Below are 21,587 nucleotides of genomic sequence, written 5' to 3'. Positions count from 1 at the left end.
CTCAGAGGCTAACCATGAGACTAAACCATAAAAATACTCATTTTAATATTATCACCAGAACTATATTGAATGCAAATTTTGATTTTTTGTAATAACAGAGAAAAACTATTCTAAGTAGTAACTCTATGTTGTTATTATTGTTATATGAAACAATACCATTTTAAAGTTCTTGTTGGCATAAGTAACAGTAAAAAAAACAACAAGAAAGGCGCACAGCTAATGGCTAAGTCCTGGCAGTTGTTGTCTAAATTAGAGACCATATGAATGCAAACCTGGAAAGAAAATATGGAAAAAAGATAGATCGTTTTATCTGGTCAGTACATACCCGCAATCAAGAGCAAGCCAGGCATTGTAGCATTATTACGAAACTCAATATCAGACTCTACAAGAAAAACGACAATTGATTAGCATCCATTTATGTTGGCAAGTTAGACAGTACATCACCAGTTAGACAAAGACATGAGTAATGAGTGTAACCAGTGCCAGCATGTGGTTTACAGCGATTGATGAGATTAGCTATTTCTCTGAACTAAACAGCAAACAGGTATGAGATTACATAATGCCATACACTCAGCTATATACAAAGGGGTGTTTAAATAATGCTTCTTACTAGTTTAAGACCTTTATTTCTTGAACGGGTTCTATGTCTGGCTCTGAAAGCTAAAGCTCGAGACAAAAACTTGCAAACTAGCATATTAATGTGTATACGAAGAGCTTCACGATTTTGCATGTACCTGTATCATGGTTCGTTAGACAATCTTCAACAAAATGTTTACAAACAAAAGCAAGGCTAAGTCAAAATAGTCATTTTCTCTCAAATAATATCTGCTACTGTGAATGTTTACATAACCAGATAAACTCATTCGCACCCATGCGCGAGTTAACGCAAGTTAACATGCGTATTTATAACATTGTCAGGCACTCAACGCGTGTTTACTCGCGTCTGAAATTTACCAACTCTTTGTATCATTATTTTTTAGTTATAAAATAATACTTTTAATTCGCTATAAAGAAAAATTTCTGGCCAATCAAACAAACTTTAAAATATGCTTCTGTGACATCTCCGACAAAAGTTATAACCCGATTAGTACACCTATCTCAATATCTACCAAAACCGGAAATCATCATGCTGACTTGAAATTTTATCGTTTGTGATAATCTTTTTTCAACTTCAGCAGTAAATATGCAGATCAAAAAGTGGTAAGACACTGAAAGACTGCATAAATCAAATTAAAACATTATTTTTAACGTTTCAAAGTTTCTATTAACTTTTAATTTTGCCAATTTGAATCGTTATGCTCGAATAAAAATGCATTCTTCACGCTGCCAGCTATAGTCAGACTGACGTTATCTTTCAGTTTCGATAGGATCATATTGGTTCTGAGAGCTGTCTATGATATCTGAAAAGTCAAGAACAGAGTTATTGAACATATTTTTTATTATTTGAAACATTTTCATGAAGTTTTATTCGTGTTATATTGGCATATAGATTTGCTATGCATTTGTTTGAAGAAAAAATTCAAAGTTTCTCGTTGGGAAAAATTTGAAGTTTCATGATTTTCGTGTTCGTGACTAACTACATCTGTATAAATAATCTTTATAACTATGTATTGTCTGTAATAAATAACTAATTTCAGTCAAACTTAGTATATTTTGCAATTTTTATGGTGCAAATCTAACTTTGTTTCAGCAAATGACATTTTTTTGAAAATTGGAAATTTCCTAAAACTACCTTCTTTGATGCATGAATCTACATAAAAGGGATACGAGTTGTTTGTATGAATATAATATAATTTGAAAACGGAGATTTGGCTGGTTCTTGTGAAATTTAAATGAGTAAATTATCTTAAGTTTGTTTTTTGTACATTCAATAAAATCAATAATATGTAAATCCGCGACAAAGAGTTTTTCTCATGTCATGCATATCTAATACGCTTCACAAAGCCCTGCAATTATCAGTTCCTGCAAATCACTTGACATTTCTACCGCTTGCTTCAGCTTTTATGACTATTATTGCTTCAGCTTTAGCTATTATTGGATTGCGTGCTCTGGTGGGTTCTTGTCCCAGCTTAGTGCTTTATGTATGTACGAAGATGTTGGTTCTAGTAAGTGTTTCCGATCAAGTTTTATTATTCACAGGTGTGTTTTGCCACTCTCTAGCTAGCTCTGCCCTATAAGCCTGACTCTTATTCGCTCCGAGAGCCACATAATGCGTGTATAATGAGCCTGTGATAATATTGCAAAATACTAGATAAACCGCAGTGAAAACATTGGCCTTGCCTTGAATGTGGCAGCAGTGAATAACAACCCTGTCATATTTAGCCATACCATGTCAATTACCTTTTTTGGTCGCTATAACTTTATCTCTATCTCTTTCTTCAAGTATATGGAACAATTCAAGTACTGTTCCATACAATTAAATTGTAATTACAGGTGAAAATTATTTTCTATCATTTTGCAGGTACAACTACAAAAACATTGAATCTTAAATCCAAAGAATAGAGAGTAAACTTTTAAAAACACTACCCTGCTCAAACTTAATTTAGCAAGTAGCATTGACTGAAACATGTTAGATATCCAGTGTTATATTTCAGCAGCCTAATTTAATCCATAACACCAGAATAGTAATTGTGATATTAAAATACAATTATAATTATTTCCATAGATGCATTAGTCCATAGCAGGCATAGTTGTTGAGTATCGCACATCTTTCAAGCGACCAATCCCAACATTTATTCATTGTGCTTCAATAATTCATGTGCCAAACTCGAACTCAGAAGTCAAAATTCTAGCAAACATGATAAAAATACTCAAACTTTCTAATGCCAAAAATTGAGAGAAGATAAACTCACATTTCCAGTGAGTATAATTACTCAGGACAAATATTAGGGGAGAAGTGGGATATATGGAAACAGGGGATACATAGGTATCCCATTATTAGAAATTGTTTACTTTATTTTAGTTTTCTATTGCTTGTATAATATTGTCCAATCCAAAAATAGGTCACTGCTGCCATCTTAGTTTCTGTCAAAGTGAAAATGTCAAGCATGGAGGTAAGTTACCTTTCATCAGTACTGTTTCGTAAATTTACTTAATGTTCTAGCAGGTTTAACATGCAGCAAATGAATGACGTTTACTCAAATTTTTGTTTTTAACATAAATAAACATCTTTTAACCGATTTGAGACAAAATTTAAAACTAATCTGTAAATAACTTGAGAATTATGGCACTTTACAAAAGTTATAAGCTGGGTATACATGGGCCATTAAGGATGAGGGTAGTTGGACCAGTTGGCCCAACTAATCTACTGCAATGCAAGCGCAAAAACGGATAGATGGGTCAAGCGGCCAAGTATAATTTTATCATAACCCATTCAATTTACGCTTTTATCCAATACCATAGTTTTATAAAAAGAAAGCAGCAAAAATCTATACGTCAAATAATGTTATGGGTAGTGCTGTAATAAGATATTAAATGAAAAGCTTTCAGTTATATGTATAGCCTAAGATCATGAAATTTGCCCTTATGCCCAAGTTTCCTCAAGTGGTGGCCTCTGAATCCTCCATACTGACCCATGCATCTTTCTTCAAAGATAGATGGCCCATTGGCTTTACTATATGAAATTATTTGAATGCAGTTGAGAGAGCAAAAGTAAAACCATGTTCACCGATGCACTTAACCAAGCTCTAAGAGCATGCAAAATTATAAATACAACGCAAAAAAACCTTAGTTATTTCATATTAAAAATGTAACTCTTTTATTGGCTCAAGTATCCTACTTCTCACCTACTCTGCACTAACAAAAACCAACCACAATACAAGGACAGCACAACACAGAATGGGTAAGGTCTGTTGGTTAGGTTATTGAAAGCTGGCTGAAATCATCATTGTTAAAGACAGGGTTTATCTCTATACGAGGGTCAGTGTATGTCTCAATAGCTCAAAACTTTTAAATTAGACAAAAACAGAATACATTTAACTCAAGGTTCAGAGGCTAACCAGGATACTACACCATGAAAATATTCATTTCAATGTTATGACTAGAACTATATCGGTTGCTAAATGATTTTTGGTAATTACAGAGAAAAACTATTTTAAATTGTACTCTTTTTGCTATTATCATTACTATATAAAAACAATGTGAATATTAAATTTTCTGTTGGCATTAGTAACGATAACAAAACAACAAGAAAAGTGCACAGCTAAAGGCTAAGTCGTCGCAGTTGTTGTCTAAATTAGAGACCATATAAATGAAACCCTGGAAAAAAAATGAAAAAAAGTCAGATTGTTTTATCTTGTCAGTACATACCTGCAACCAAGAGCAAGCCAGGCATTATAGCATTATTACGAAACACAATGTCACACTCTACAAGAAAAAAAGACATTTGATTATTAGCATGCATTTATGTGGACCAAGTTAGAGAGTACATCTAAGTTACACAAAGACACATGAGTAATGCATGTAGCCAGTGCCAGCCAACAGAGACAGTGATTGTTGACACCCTGTTGACAGTGATTGATGAGATTAGCTCTTTATCTGAGCTAAACAGCCAACAGGTATGAGATTACATAATGCCATACACTAAGCTATATACAAAGAGATGTTTAATTAATGCTTGTTACTAGTTTATGACCTTTATTGCTTGAACTGGGTTCTATGTCTGGCTCTGAAAGTTAAAGCTAGCTGGAGGCAATACATGTCTCGCAGGATACTGGAGAAATATCAAGCAAATTTTGGTCATTGAGTTTTCTGATGATAGGCTACACGCAAATTCGTTGCAAACTAGCATAATAATGGGTATACGAAAAGCTTAATTATTTTTAATGTACCTGTTTCATGTTTGGTTAGTCAATCTTCAAAAAATGTTTTAAAAAGAAAACAAGGTTTATGGCAAAATATATATTTCCCCTTAAAGAATATATGCTACAGTCAATGTTTACATAACCACATTAATTATATCAATCAATAATATAAACATCTGCAGCAACAGATTTTCCTCATGCCATGTGTATCTAATACGCTTCACAAAGCTTTGCTAGCAAAGCTTTGCTGGCACTTAGTTCTAGGCTTCTAGCATTATAAAACGTTTATTTTACATGAATTTTTTTGTCTTGAATCTCTATACCGAAAGGTTAACTACTGCTAACCTTTGCCTTGAAACGGTAGCTTTGATTAGCATATAGTAGGCCTACGGAACTAATTTTTGTATGAGTATTACAATATAAATTATATATTCTTTCAGAATTCAATTAAAAACTCTTTCTGTAAACCATTTTTAATTAAACTTTTGTTATAGATCTTTGAATCACTTGAATTTTTGAGAAGTTGGAAAAATTTGGGATTTTAAGGATATAACGTAAAGCATGCATCCGACAACCAGCTAGCAATGGAAAATTATTCAGTGATGCATATCTACCAATGTCTACCAATGATCGCAACACTCGATTCCTGAAAATCGCTTGACATATGAGCTTGACTTGACTTGAGTATGAAGCAAATGTTAAGCTACAGTCATCCAAGCTTTCATTGAAAGTCGTATATTTTTGTTACTTTGGATGAGCGACAACAACAAATCCTGTAGCCCAATGTAGTCCCCAAAGTTCAAGGTAAAGTAAAATCTAAAGCAAAAGCACACATACCTGCTGCTTTCATTATCTGTTTCATTTCTTAAATACAGTTTTATCCTACTCACGTTGGTCTAAATCAGAAACTTGCAGCCACATAGATCTTCTGCCAGCTCAGTTGTCCTCCATTGATAATACTTGCACTAAAAAGCGTTGCTGACATGAGATGAGTTAAATGAGCTAGATTTGAAGCTTAGATTCGATCCCGAGTGCACTCCGAGTTCACGCAAGCGATAGTAAATCCTACAGAAAGAAATGTGGTTATCAGCACAATTAAATTAGGTGTATGCCCATACGCAGCTACGTAATTTGTTTAATTTTTTGGCTGTTGGATGAATGAAGACTCAGGGTTTACACAGCTGTCTGCAGGTTTGAAGCAGGCCTTACCTTAGCCTATGCAGAAAAAGTATTGTAACTCTTTGATGATTTCAACATAACAGAGAGAGTTTACTATCAGGCTTCTACATTTTTGATGGTTTTAATTTATACGCTACGCTACAGCACGTACACTAATATGTATAGACAATATACATATACATGTATGTTTAAAACAATAGCTGGGAGAGACTTGCCAAATTATTGGTTTAAAAGGCAATGATGAAAGCGTGCATAAATTTGAGCACAATTTTTAAAAAACAGTATTTTTGTATTGTATAACATGTTCTAGGACATACAAGTTTGAACCATACAAGTGATTTTAATGCCTTGCCAACCCCTTTTGGTAATCTCTGCTATCTGGTATGCCTATGGGATTTATTTGAAGATCTTAGGGCTTTCTGCAATGCTTAAAAAACAGCACACATTTCACAAGCTATTGGCAAGCGAAATGCATCATGACTAACTGCTTGTCAATGAGAGAAGTTTAAAAAACACTAACATTAAGCGGCAATGAATTTTTTTTCAAATCAGTCAATTTGAAGTTAATTACGTGATTGCAGCAACATGCCCTATCTAGGGCAACAAGCCATAATGGAGAGCTAGATTTAATGATGAGAAGTTGTGGTTCATGTGACTCTATTTAACCCAACTGGCTCAATGTGAAGTCTGCATTGTGAACTACATGACATGTAAATCAATATAAAACAGTTGCAAATACTTCTAACAGATTAAAATATACATATTGGTGCAAATGTTTTAGAGGCAGCTCAAGTGAATAGAATTAGCCATAAATTGTAAAATAAACATGAAATCAGAAATAGGCAGTGAATGTAACAAATATTAATGTGTGTAAAAGTTCAACAGTTTGCTAAAAATGAAATACACAAAATAATTGAGAAAAAATTGCCTTGTTGCTTTCTGTGGCTCGTCTTGGTAGAATAAAATTGAAAATATTGTAGACTTTGAAACTTAAAAAAAAAACTTTATAAACTTAGAAGCTTTATCACCAATAGGGTAAGCTTGTTAAGCCATATTGCTCAGGACAACAACTGCCGCTTTACTGACCAGGTCTAGAGGAGACAGTAGACCAAGATGAGCCGAGAATGCGTAAAACTAAACAGAATTAGTGCACATCTCGGTGCCTAAAATAGTCCTAGTCTCAGCCACACCAATCGCAGCAGAAGCAGCAGCAGCTCTCCATCTTATTCATCCCAACAACCAAAGACTGGAAAGAATATTAGTATTTAATAAAAATGTACCTGTTATATAGTCAGGACACATCTGTTGAAGTAATTATCTATTACACCTTGAAAACAAAGAAGTCTGGGGCTGATGTTTGCTAGAAATATGTTTAAGAAATGGCTAAAAATAATATAAGTATTTAAATTTATTACATATATGTTAAAGCCTATAAAGTAAAAGCCTACTCATATTAAAAGATTTGATTGCACTGAAATATCACTTGGTACTGCGCTATGATGACACAGTGTAGTGGCAAATTGTCACTACCATTGATACAAGGTAAAAGATTTGGTAAAATGTTATCTCAGCATTACAGCATCTACTGAAATGTCAGTATCTAGGTCGTTTCCAAATGACATCCACTGCTTTCATTTAGCTACCAATTATGAAGCCTGGTTATGTAATGTTAAACCAATGACTCATAACACAGAAAATCCCTCTCGCTACCCCTTTTATCTAGCTAGTCTGTAAATCATAGGCCAATCATGAGAACATGTCATGTCCTATGCATATATAACAAAGTTATTCACTGCAACTGCTTGCTGTTTCATTTAATTTTTTTCATATTTATTAGATAGAGCTATGGAAAAGCTAGAAACACTACACAAGTTTTGTTTCAGATTGATGATGTTTGATAGGTATAGAATTGGGCTCGATGTACCTCGGGTTTTTTTAATCTCTGTTGTCTAAAGCACGTCAACAGACTATCCTGCATACTATGCCGCAACTTTGATGCCACAAAATATCCTGATCTCACAAAAGGTTTGCTATTAAAAGTTGTTAAGTTTTTGAGTCATTATAATTGCTCTTTTCTTTTATTTCCACACAACATCACTTGCTTTTACCAATTATTCCATTAGCCAGTAAAATAAACTTCATACCAACATGTCAATATCATGTAACTGCAAGGTTTAAAGACAAGGTCACAAAACATTTTTATGTTATTCTAATCACATAGCTTTGGTAGGGGATTACGTTATTCTTGCAGATTAAGCGGATTAACAGTTGACATAAAACCATGGTCAGGGTTGTCACCATTATGAGAAAATATAACTACTCATTAATGAGCACTGCCCTCACTTGTGCTTGGATATAAAACTCATAGCAATTTCAACAATTGCCAGTCTAGACATCTATATATTTGCATTAGCCGTGCAGTAGCACTAGTAAGTGTGTCACAGCCATGATGCTGTCAGGATAATTGCATTACAAACTTTTACTATGGGTAGTATGCACTATACATGCTGTACAAGTCTTTTATAATGCATACTAATGAGTATTGATTCAGTGACAGTATTACCTTCTGCACAGTGTGCAATGCTAGATACAGTGGAAGTGTTGCTAAAGTACATTTCGTAGTGTTACAAGCAATAAAAACCTCTGCATTACGGTTGATTGTACATACATGCACAGTACATTTTCATGAAATATCATTCCAAAATCAAGTATAGTGTTGAAAATTGCAACACAATTGCAAGATGTGGATGGTATTAAAATTTGAATGTAATTAGGCAAACAAGTTGATCACCACTAGCATATTGTAGCTTATATGATTGGAATCTGGAATATGATATGGGACTTACTAGACAAGTTCAGTAGTGCTAACAATAGTATTGGACGATCTTGTACAATGCAGTACAGATGCTTAGAAAGTCAGTAGTGTCAGCTGGTTCACAGTATCATTTTCATACTAATTCACAATTGCAGTATGCATGCAGTTTCAAGTTTTTAAGAATGTGCATTAGTACTATGTATGAATTGCTGGGTTTTAGGTAATGAGTCATGAAAGTAAATAGGCAGTGGATGAAAGTAGGAAAATTACAGTAGGAGCACGGTTTAAGTAACAGAAAATGTCCATTTTGCCTTGTAAAGTTGTAATGCGGTGGAAAATTACTGTTTACTGAGCTGCAATTACACAGTACAGATTTAACGCATCACAACTCTGAACCATTCACACAAATCAGCAGTCTGATTGCATTACAATTGTTTAGCGGACTTTAATCAGCAAGAGCTTGGTTTGAATGGGTCTAGTGTTATATCTAAAAGTACAAGTATACACCACAAAAAGTTGCATTGTTTCAATAGACATTATTAAAACTGCAAATTAATAAAATGTTGCAAGTGATCAACATTTCACTGTAAGTTTAAAGTCTGTTGTTAGAAAATTCTGAACAATGTTCATACTCCTTGAGATAATGTAATCTTTAGTTTTGCGCAATGAGAATGCCTAGGCAAGTAAATGCATTCAGCTAGTTTATAAACAATGCTTACATTAGTAGTGCTGCGGCTCACTGAGATTTTTTATTTTTATAAACAATCATGAAAACAATGTAGCATAGTAACACACTTGCGTTGGTAAACTAAAATTTTCTTTCCTAACTCAGAGTCACGAAAAACTTCAAAGGCTGAAAAGAAATTAACTTCTAAAAGCTTTCCTTGAAGCAAAGCAGTTGCTACTGCTCAAGTATGTAAATTTGATGTAGCTTGTCATGTTTTCACTTTTCAGACCCCAACTATATATCTTACAAAGGCTTTAAAGATGTGGTTGCGTCAAAAAATTTGATTTAAAAAAATTAAGACCCATAAAAGGCTGAAACATCAGCTACAATTTGATGCCATTTTTGTCTTTGTAGACCAACCCTGTTCAGAGATATATGCATTTAAGTGGGGCCCGCTTTTAAAAAGCTCACGTTCCAGCGGGTGCTTCTTTCGTGACGTCACAAGTGATATATCTGAAAAGAAACCACGAGCGATAAATATGAGGTAGCTTCCTTAGTCAATCATCAGAGTAGAATTTTTATATAGGCCGTAACAAATGTTGTCAGTCGTAAGACGCGTTGGCTGTGATCTCAAATTTAGGAATATTACTATATTATTAAATCGCATGGACATCAATATTTACTAAATTAATTAACATCGTTACTTTAATGAATTACTCGATCGACACGTTTTATTGGCGAACAACATGATTGTAAAAATTGCTGCGAAGGTGACTGTGAGTTTTCTTGGCATCAGGTAGTAAAGGTTCTACGGAGGAAGATTGGAAAATGGAGATAAATTTATCTTTTACTATGATTCTCCTATAAAGTTTCTTGTTGGGTTAACATTCAGATTATATTTCCCTGTTTGAGGCTGAAATGTAATTTCCTGCGTGTGCGAGATACGTATGTACAATGAATTTTTGATGACTTCTTTCTAATCTTTAGCATCTAGCAATACAATGGCTTAGATTGATGAATATACTAAAGGTAATATTTTAGTACTCAATAATACATGTACTAATTAATAAAATTACACATTTTTGCTATCACTAATTATCTTTTTATGTTTTTTTATCGGTTCACCTAGCTGCATTTGCTTCAAATGTTCTGTGGCAGTTTTATGTAGTAAAACTATGTAGTAATTTATATTTATATTTATATTTATTTGTAGTAAATTATGTAGTAATTTTAGATTCATGATTTGACTTTAGATGTTCACTTTTCACTTGTAGAAAGTGAAGAAAATCGATTAATCAATGCAAATCTTTAATTTCCAGAACCGAAGCTCCGAATCGTTGGCTTGGCGTACTTGTGCCTTTGTTAAACGTTTATTCGTTTTTAAAATTACACTCACAGTCTATCAAACTCCCAATTTGAAAGCTTTCAGTAGATACGCTTTAGAATGACATATTTATGAATGACATATTTTTATTGCCTTTGTGTTACTGATTACAGGATGTTTATGTTGTCCCACCATCCAAAGCAGCTTTGTCAGTATAGAAACTGCCATAAAGGGAAAAGAGAGACTTGAATGTGTGCTGTATAAACCATGTTTTGTTTAAGTTTCTTGCAGTAGATGAATTTGTCTTATTGTAACAGCTAAAACTATGTGAGTGGCCACGAATTGATGAATATTTTTAATAAAAGCTTTATGCCGGGATGAAAATATTTTGCTTGTAAAAATTATATAATAGCATTATATTGTTGACGATAATGCAAAACATGATTTACAGAATATTGTATTGAATTGGATACGGTATATGGATGTCCGCAGAGCTGGAGAATGTGAGTTCAAATCCAGTTTGCAGCAGACTTCTAATCCTTAAAACTCTATCCCTATGTATATTATTTTCAAAGGTAGTAAGAAACTAGTTTTCAGTGTTGGCAATGATATACGGCCCCGCACCAAGGATAGGCGACGGACATAATGTGGGCGGGGCTTTCGGGAGGCTGTATACAGTGTCGTATAGGGACATGTCCCTATACGACACGAGCTGTATATCGTTAGTGTGGGTAGCGGCGGAAGTGTGCTGATACAAAGAACTTATTATACAGTTAACTTGACAGAATTACCGTAGACCGGTAGAATTGGTAGTCGGTACTCAAATGTTTACACAGCATTTAGAAAAAGTGAGCAAGACTAATTTTTAATTTTTGTTATTTGAGGCCTTTGAAACATTCATAATAATGTATCTGTAGTAGGGTTTAAAATTTTATTCTAACCAACATGAGCAAATACAAAATAAAGTATATGCCGATAGAGCCGCGTAGAACTAGACTTTTATCGCAAATAGCCGATGTGAATACGAGATATATTGACAGATAAATTCACTTGTGACATCATTTTGGGCAAGTCTGGGCATGTTTTTTTGGCCTGAGCGTTTTTACGGCGACCATATTTTTCCGATTTTAATCTTCAAATATCTTGGCAATGAGATTGCCTAACACAACATACAACATATCAACTGATAGAGAAAAAAATGCTTTCTTTTAGGGTCAACTCAAATTTGACACAACCACATTTTTAACAGTAAAAATCCTACCAACAGAAAACAGTATAAGCCTACAAGCGTTGCGAGGTAGCATCATATCCTAAAAAACAAATGAGCTAACAACGACTCTTTTTTATATATGTTAGGTAATATGTGATGTGCTCTCATGTGTGACACAACAGTTGTGATGCACTCCACCAAACAAATTCACAGACGTTAAAAATAATCATTTTTTGTCAGATTTAGTTTTCTGTAGCAAAGTTTAATGTATGACACGAGCTAATTAAAGTTATCAAAGCGTTTTTCATGAAAATATTAAAATGTCGATATCATCTACATGTAAATTGTTGCAACTTTTACCTACTATTTATTGAGTATAACGCATAACTAATCTTGATGTCATTATTTGGCAAATAATTTCCATAAACTTTTTGAAACAAATATTTTGAAAGGGTCCATTACATAAAATTTTAAAAAGTGTTTTAAAAAACTTTTGGCATTTTTCAATTTGTTGAATTTCTGAATGTGGTTTTATGTGATTTGGTTGCTGGGATGTTTCAAAATTAAAATTGTTAACATTTAAGTGCAATTATAAGGCTCAGAAGAAAAAGATTTCTCCAAAAATTATGTCAATCGTTGCACTTCCTGTTTTTTCCTCCCGTGATGCCATCGGCTATTGCAGCCAAGTTGCAGTGTTATGCATCTTTATTGACATACATCTTATTTTGCGTTTGCTTATGGTTGTTTAAATGAAAATTAAAATATAGGCCTATACTTAGACACATTGCTATAGCTGTTTCAAATTTTTCTAAAGATAGGTTGATTAGAATTAGTCCCATTGTTTTTCATTAACTACTGTATGAACACATGAGGAATCATTGATAATGAGACAGTATGTGTATTTTGATAAACAACAAGCATGACTATTGATGTAATTTTTGAGGTCTGGGCACATTTCCTTTCTTGTGAGCATTGTAACTGGAATTGAGTTTCGCAAATTTTAATCTTAAAATATCCTGCTTGTCCGAACTCCGAAAACCACCAGCAAAATTCCATATGATAAAAAAACTTCAATACTTTTTGATTGACTCTTCAAATACTTGACAGGTAAAATTGCCTTAAAGATATTAAAGCAAATGAACTATGTATAAAAATTGAGACTAAAATGTCACAAGCATCTTAATTACTGTTTAAACCACATAAGAATTGCTGACATTTCGGGAAGCACAGCGAGAGTTATATTAACGTGAAATAAACAGCAAGGAGAACCACACGTTTTTAAAAAGCTTGCGAAAAATCATGGCAGCTTTGACTATCCATCATAAGTGGCCTCTGAGCACAAGTTTTCTCATCCTGCATATATGCAAAAGCTGCAAACAAGATGCCTGGATGCTTGTATAGGCAGTTCATTAGCTCAGCCTTTTCATTAGCCTTTTCATCACCCAATACAAATTCCAACCAGTTATATTTGTAGATGGATGAGAGTGTAAACTAATCAGTGGTAGTGTTCTTTTAAATAGTTTTTACAAATTTTTGTTGCTCTTTGCTGATTTTCTAGCCATAGTACAATATTGCTAGGAGTGTTCTTGGTCAGTGTGACGACCTAATCTTCTAAGCTCTCATTATCCATGTGTTTTTCTTTTAACTGTCTCTGGCAGTAATGTTTCATGAATGGGCCAAATTCTAAAAACTATATCTCAGCAAATTATCACAGCAGGAATTTATTTTTCAAAAATAATGTTTGCGTTGCAACTTTTCAGTCTTAACCTATTACAGAAAATTTTATTAAATTTTGCATGCTTGTCACACAAACTAAGCAAACAGCCCATTTATTCAGTAGTATCATTTTTTAAGCGACACAGATAATTGCTTGAGAATAGCAAAGCACATCTGCCCTTTATCTTTGGTAAACGATATTGTTATGAAAGTAATGTGCAAGCTATCTTCACAACTAATTGTCAACCATGGTAATGTTATGCAGATGTAAGTGTGTCATGAGTAGATTATCAACGAACAAGTTTTTCCAAACTTTTTATATATACCAGTACAGCCTACACTAACAGATGTGTCAATAAAGTATAGTGAGTATGCCTAGGCAAACAATTTAAACCAATTGAAGCTGAATGGTCGACGCTGGTAGCGGCATTCTTGGGAATCAGTTTGCATGTTGTAGGTTTGACTTCCCTATTATGCAATGTTTATCCCAAACCTCCAACCATGGCTTGGAACCAAGGAGGTCCAGGGCTGTTATTACCAGAAAACTAGTAGCCTACCCTGTCAGTCTGGCACGCTGAATTTACAAAATTATTACACATAGCTGCAAGGTGGTTAAGCTGAGCCATCGTTAGGGTGCACAGCTGCTCCGCCAAATATTTTGAGTTCAATTCTCCGTGCAATGTTTTTCCTAACCTCTATATTTAGCTTTAGACAGATGGACAGACACGGCTTTTATTAATATTTTTAGTATCATTCTAAAAACTGTCTTCACAACCGAGTGGCTGGTAGTTGGTGAGCCAAGGCCTTAGCTTGAGGAATTTGACTTTAACGAGTCCTTCTACTGAGGAGTCTTCCTTAAAATTTGACATAAATATTCCTATAAAGTATACCTATATGAGTATAGTCACTGATATGGACCATTACATAAAGAGGGCTCTTGTTTGTAAACTAAGGAAAGAGAAGATAATTCTGACAACTTATGGAGAAGTGCTTTCTGCAAATCCTACTATTTTAACTGATTTTAGATTCATAAGTATTCATAAGAAATCTAGCTCTTAGCAGCACTGTTTTCTAAGTTGTTTGAAAAACTGTTGAGCACTGCCCTCAGAGAGATATGAGAAAAGCTAGCTGATTAATGTCTCAATCACTCCAATTACTACAGATAACACTTTCGCTTGGACATTCTCCAGCCTTCAAAGCTCAAATCTTGCCCTTTGTACATCTTCTTAATATCTTTTTTTTACTCTTGCATCACCTGGGATGGTTATATAACTAATCTTAACCCATGTTGTTTCTTTTATGATTAGTTCTAAACCTTTCATTTTGTCATTTTCAGACACTGGCTCTACCCTATGGTTATACCAATATGCTGTATGTGGCATGTGATGCTTCTCACAGAAAGTCAAGCAACCTGCTGCAGTCACTTGATCATGTTGATGGTTGTATTATGTTTGTGCAATCTTTGAGCACTCATTTACAATATGGCTGGTACATCTTTTGTCTTACACAATCTGAATTTAACATCATTCATACTCTCCTCAATCCATGCTTTCCTGGCATTGGTTTGCAGTGCTTAGTCTTGTGCTGCTGTTATTAGACTATCTACCTCTTTCTAAAGGCTTCTTCTTGTCATCCACTTTTGTGTCCCCGTACTCTCTGATTACTTGTTTTTATTTGTTATTTTTCATTCATCAGTTTTGGTGTATATTATCTAGCATAGCAAATTTCCGTTTTTCTCTGAATTCTATATTTGTATTCCTTCTTCATTATTAGTTATCAGTTCATTTAAAATATGTATAATTTCTTCACTCTGGTCCTTGTGTATTTCTTCAGAATGCGGCCTTCATACTTTACAGTTATTATTGTTATTATTATTACTAGTCCCATGGCAGTCCGCTGTATCTTGAGGAATGGTCATGTGTGTCGATAATGTGCAGAGGATAAGTATATTTTTGATTATTCTATCCTTAAAGAAGGCAGCTCATTATTGCATGCATTAAGGTAGTTGACTCTTAAGCTGTATACCACACATTTGAAACCAATAAAAACAACTATTTCTAAATCTCTAACCCTGGCTTCAGAGGCCCAGACAAAAATTCCATATACTATAGAAATGATTGACTAGTGTCTGTTCTGTTTGATGTGCTGTTATTAAAACAGGTAGAAAAAGAATGCCTGAACTGGTTCTTCATTAAATGAAGTAATGAGCTTAAACACTCTCTGCTTGATAAGGTAGCATTTTATTGGCAAAAGGCAATGTTTTATTATTTACAATTATATAAATATAAAATGCTAGTAGAAGCAAGAAAATATCTTCTTTGTAACTATTGATGCATCATTGTAGTAGTAGCCAATGAACTAAGACAAAATAACTGGCGTTTTGCTGCCTTCATCGCAAAACTAGCTGCATGCGATTCTCACAGTATGTTTGTTCAATTGTAGACAGAACAGTGTAAGCTTGTTAATTAGTGGCATGCTTAATGGCCTGTTCATGGTTTTCTGAACACCTGTTAAGAAGTCGATTAACACTTTCAAGCAGTATAGGCCGTGCGCCAAGGCAGTTTATCTTGCATTTCCATTTGCACCGTTTTTCAGGGGAAATTTATGCAGTGCTTTAGACTAATTGTTGTATGGATAATTCAAAGCTGAAGAAGTGCCGTAGCTGTCATTTCCACTTCTATGAGAGATTTGATAAAAATGATTTTTTAGGATTTATCTCCCCTGTAAAAACGATTCGTTCCATAGAAGCATCAAATTAGCAACTTTTTCATCAAAATTATTTTGCAGTGATTTAGAATGTCAGGGTGAAGTCAAAATTTACTTTCTATCTATTGTTGAACATTCCATATCCTATGATTGTTACATGCGCACTTAAATTATATACATGTACATACGTATATGTACATAGGTATATAACCTTAGATTTCAATAGCTTGATTTTACAATTAAAAAAAAAAACATAACTATGTTTTATAAACTGACACTGATGAATCATACAAAATAATAAAAACACATTGTGAACATTTTGTATGTGTTTGAATAATGGTGTTTCTACTTTTGTAGAAATTATCTTTCAAATTTATTTGTTATTGTATCGTATTTTTTTAATTATGTATCAATATGTTGTTGATTAATTAACATTAATAACCAAAGACAAATTTTTTAGCGTAGTTCTGCATGATCATACTATGTTTGCATAAACTTATTGATGTGTGCTATTTATTTTTGGCACCCTTGGGAGGTAATAAAATACAAACTAATTTAGTTGGTTTTAATGCATTTACAACTTTTTGGATAAAAATGTTAGGTAAACCAGCTGTTCTAGTACCTACCATTCAGTCCCTTTTTGCCATGACCATAACCAGTCAGCCAACATCCACATTTGCAAACTATATTTGTTGTGCAATAAATAAAATGCTATGAATTTTTGTACTTTGTGGAAAAGTAGCCAATTTACAGACAAGTTCGAAAGATAGACTACCATCATCGAAATCAAACCATCAGTTTTGTGGTTTTATATTCCCAAACCACTTCTTGGTAATTCAATTCATAATTGGTTTGTTTTTCTTTTACATCACAAAACACTTTGATTTCATGCCTGATAAAAACCTGCCTATAAAAGCTCTGCTGGCAGCCATCAGTTGTGCATTTTATGGCAAACTTTGGTGTAAGGAGACTTAACTTTTGTAGTGTGAACAAATTTTACCAAAGAATTCATTAATTTTGGACACAAATCAACGAGGAGACAACTCCAAGTTCAAAACTACCTCTAACGAAATTAAAAATATATCCACGATAGGAGGCAAAATTGTTCCGCCTCCTATTATCAATTTGCTATACACATTTTAAATAATTTGTATATATACGAAGGCCTCTTATTAGGGGGCCTCCCATCCTACATATTTTGAGCATATATATATATATATATATATATATATATATATATATATATATATATATATATAAACGAAAATCTATCACACTAGAGACGATCCTAGATGCAGACTGTGCAAAGATGCACCTGAGACCATCCAACACATCATCAGTGGATGCAGACAGCTAGCAGGGAACGCATACACTGAGCGGCATAATCATGTCGCAGGTATTGTGTATAGAAGTCTATGTGATGAGTATGGCCTTAATAAACCACAACACTGGTGGGAAGCTCCTGGTAAGGTCAATGAAAATGACCGCGCTAAGATCCTCTGGGACTTCTACATCCAAACTGACAAGCATGTCCTAGCAAACCAACCAGATATAGTGGTGGTAGACAATGAGAACAAGAGGGCTACTATAATAGATATAGCAGTACCCAATGACTACAATATAGCCAGCAAAGAAAAAGAAAAGGTAGAAAAATATTTCCCTCTTGGAGAAGAAATTGAAAAATGCTGGAATGTAAGAACAACCGTAATCCCAGTAGTCATTGGGGCACTGAGCGCAATAACACCGGCGCATAAAATGTGGCTTGCCCAAATACCAACAACAATCCACTCAGGTGAGTTGCAGAGAAGTGCGCTATTGGGAACAGCTAAGATCTTGAGACGAGTGCTCAAACTCCCAGGTCTCTGGTAGGAGACCCAAGTTAGAGCAGAATTTACCACCCATACGGGGTATCCGGGGTGAGGAAACAATTTTTTTTTATATATATATATAGACTGTTGTTTATTCATTAGGCTCAGCTTACCTTTGTAGTCTATCAAGAATCACATGTAAGCCCATGTCTATTATTTTAGTGACATCTGTGATTGACTGGTTTAGAACATCAACTAGCCAAATATGCAAAAAAAAACAGAAAATAAACGCTCCATTTGCAGATTATGGTTATGTACATAGTGTTTACACAAAATTTTGCATAAAACACGCAAATAAAATCACATAGAAAATGATAGCAAGTAGGCAAGCAAAAACCAAATGTGTCGACAAGCCTGAACAATGATGTTGTGTCTTCTAATATACAACCCTGACTCCTAAAGCTAAGAGCTGTCTGATGTGGACTACTGAGCCGTAGCGATACTAACTGGTAGTCTAAACATTTTACTTGAACATTATCTTTATGGTAAATGGATTATAATATGCCTTAAATGCACAAACCCTATTACCCAAACAGACAATAGAAAAACCATTTGTGGTTACATTGTACTATAGCCATTTTGCTTAGTATCAAATCTACATATGATGTATTTTAACAATTCTAAAGCCAAATTAATCTAGCTTATCCTTCAGGGTCCTATTGGGATCTGAACTGCAACATGATAAAAATGAATCTTTTTAAACTAATTTAATGTGAACTTGTTAAAGATTTTCATAAACATGACTTGACTTGGAGCTCTCTACATGCACATGTAATATTCTGTGTAATGCAAAAACACTGATTCAGTTCAAGCATGTACTCAGCTGCAATCTATTTCAATAACAGATTACCCAGTTTTTTTCAGTTAGAGTTTTCCCTCTTTGGAAGGTTGCATCTATGAGGTGTTAATCATGCCTCATAGCATTTCTCTAGAATTACTAGCAATTATCTGATACAACCTCCGGTAACTTCTCTTACTGCACCCTAAAACTTATGCTTAGTACCATGTGATTCTGCAAAAGAGTTGAAACCTGACAACAACAGAAGCTATGAAACATCCTGATAAAATACACCACAGTATAACAACTCCTTACCAGGTCTTTAGTATAACTACTAAATTGATTAAAACTGCCATATTTGGTAAAATCATCATTTATTATTATTCTAACATTATGACAGAACTAAATTTTTTAGCGGAATGAAAGGTATATACTTTCGATACTATGTTATGCAAATAAAATGTATGAATAAATCGAGTATTGAATAGTAATTTGAAAGTTTTCAAACAATGTGGTTTTGGTATAATAAATCAAAACTCAAACCAAAAATGTTTAAAAATATTACACAGGCTCACAACAGTAGACTCAAGTCTTTTGAAATAATTTCAACAAAATACATTTTTAATTAATTGGTTGAAAACATTTAACTTACAAAACAAAATGTAAACATGAAAAATTTGTTTAAAATGTACTAATACACATATTAAACTTACTTGTATTTCGTCTATATAATTTGTAAAAGCTTTTAATGATAAAAAAACAAATATCTGGCAAGCCAATTGAATTATCGTTTTTGGAATTTCAGTACTTAATGCTACAATTTTTAAAACCTTGCCATAGTATTATTAATTCTCCTAAAACATATCAGTTAATGTTACACACATAGAATCAAAGTACTTGATAATAAAATGTCGTTTGTCAATTTATATAAAGACTGTTTTTTGCATCATCATTACTTCTAAGAACAACAATTGTAGCTGAATGCTTTATGCCTATTTACCAAATGTATATGTAGAACAGTCTAAACAGATGCAACTACTGTGAACTAGTAAGTGCTGCAGCTTTATAACCTCGTTACATTTATATTACTGCTACACTTTCCTCTTTAGAAACTCTTTGTTTGCATTCAAACTTCTTTGCGTTGGCCTGTTATCAAATTAGCTAATGTTTTACTTTTTCAGCGCTCTCTGAAGTTAGTACCAGTATCAGTTGGTATTATTTTTGAAATTTGCTCTTTTCAACTATATTTGCATTTATCTCAAATTTTTAACAGGTTACTAATGAGGTTTTAACTACATTACTAATGAGTTTATGGTCAAAACGCATACAGCGGTAGTCTGTCATTCTTGCTATAAACTTTGTAGTATTATTTTACATACCTAGTATTTAGGATCTTCAGTTAATAGCATCTATAAACTGTATGCAAAGTGAATACAGTGTCTTTCTTTTCGTGAATTTTAGCAAGTCAATAATCTTACTTTCCATTTTATTGACTACTGCATTTTAACTATGTTAGTTTCAAAAAACTGCAAGCATCAACTATTATGGCAATTTAATAAAAACGAGTTAATGTGAAACTAAAATTTGTCCTTCTGTTAAAGCGTAGTGGTACAACTCCCAAATTATTAAAACATCACTTGAAGTTACTGTATCTTGCTGCAAAATGAGAAGGTAACTTCTATGTAAATTTGTATGCAAAATATAAATATTGTGTGGCATGCTCCGAGCAAATATGTCAACAGCATTGTTGCTTTTAGATGCAAGCTCATAATTTGTTTAAATAGGTTTCTTTCTAAATATTATTGCATATCTCCCAGTTGAAAATTTGGGATCTAGAAGCGACCACTAGCGGTGGAAACCGTTATGGTCAGGATACACTTGCCTGACCATAATGTTCCTGATTGCAACTCATAATTAATCACATTTGGCTAATGTCTAAAACTCTCTGTACCATTGTGCTCGATTTCTCAAAATAACGAATATCGATAGAGCTAATAATAATTCCCATACAAAAATGAGTAAAGTACAATGATTGCAGACAGCTGTTATGATGAAAAAGACAAATGATTGTTATCAATTGGTTTTAGTCAAAACAATATTTGCATAGGAGGATGGCAAAATGGGTAAAACTAAAATTAATCTTTTTTTTAATGGTTTGTTGTTCGCCTATTTATTAAACTACCAACAAAAGCTCTAATAGAACCAGTTATACAACTATGTACATATGTTACACCATAATGTTATAGCAACATAGCAAGCCAATGTTATACGCATGTTTACACTCCAGCATCCCAAAGAAATGTTTTGTAACATTGCTGGGACATTTATTTGAAAGTAAAAACAATATAACACCATAATGTTCTAACAACATTGCAAGGCAACGTTATATAAATGTTTACGCTGGAACATTCAAAGGTAATATTTTGGGAATATTCCTGGGACATTCATTTGAATGTAAATATGATGTCACACCATAATATTCCAACTACATAGCAAGCCAATGTTATATGAATGTTAACACT

General features: G+C 33.6%; 1 protein-coding gene across 1 annotated transcript in view; it reads right to left on the bottom strand.

Moving 5' to 3' along the window:
* Positions 1–5,691: 5,691 nt before the first annotated feature.
* Positions 5,692–21,587, bottom strand: part of LOC137397006 (transcription intermediary factor 1-beta-like) — a 238,014-nt gene continuing 222,118 nt past the window's right edge. Inside the window, exon 7 of the mRNA XM_068083287.1 lies at positions 5,692–5,767. Within this exon, the coding sequence (XP_067939388.1) occupies positions 5,699–5,767 (69 nt within the window). The 3' untranslated portion in view covers positions 5,692–5,698. The remainder of the gene's footprint in view (positions 5,768–21,587) is intronic.

Source organism: Watersipora subatra, chromosome 5, assembly GCF_963576615.1.
Source record: "Watersipora subatra chromosome 5, tzWatSuba1.1, whole genome shotgun sequence".
Taxonomy (NCBI): Eukaryota; Metazoa; Bryozoa; class Gymnolaemata; order Cheilostomatida; family Watersiporidae; genus Watersipora; species Watersipora subatra.
This window is presented reverse-complemented; position numbering and strand designations above follow the sequence as displayed.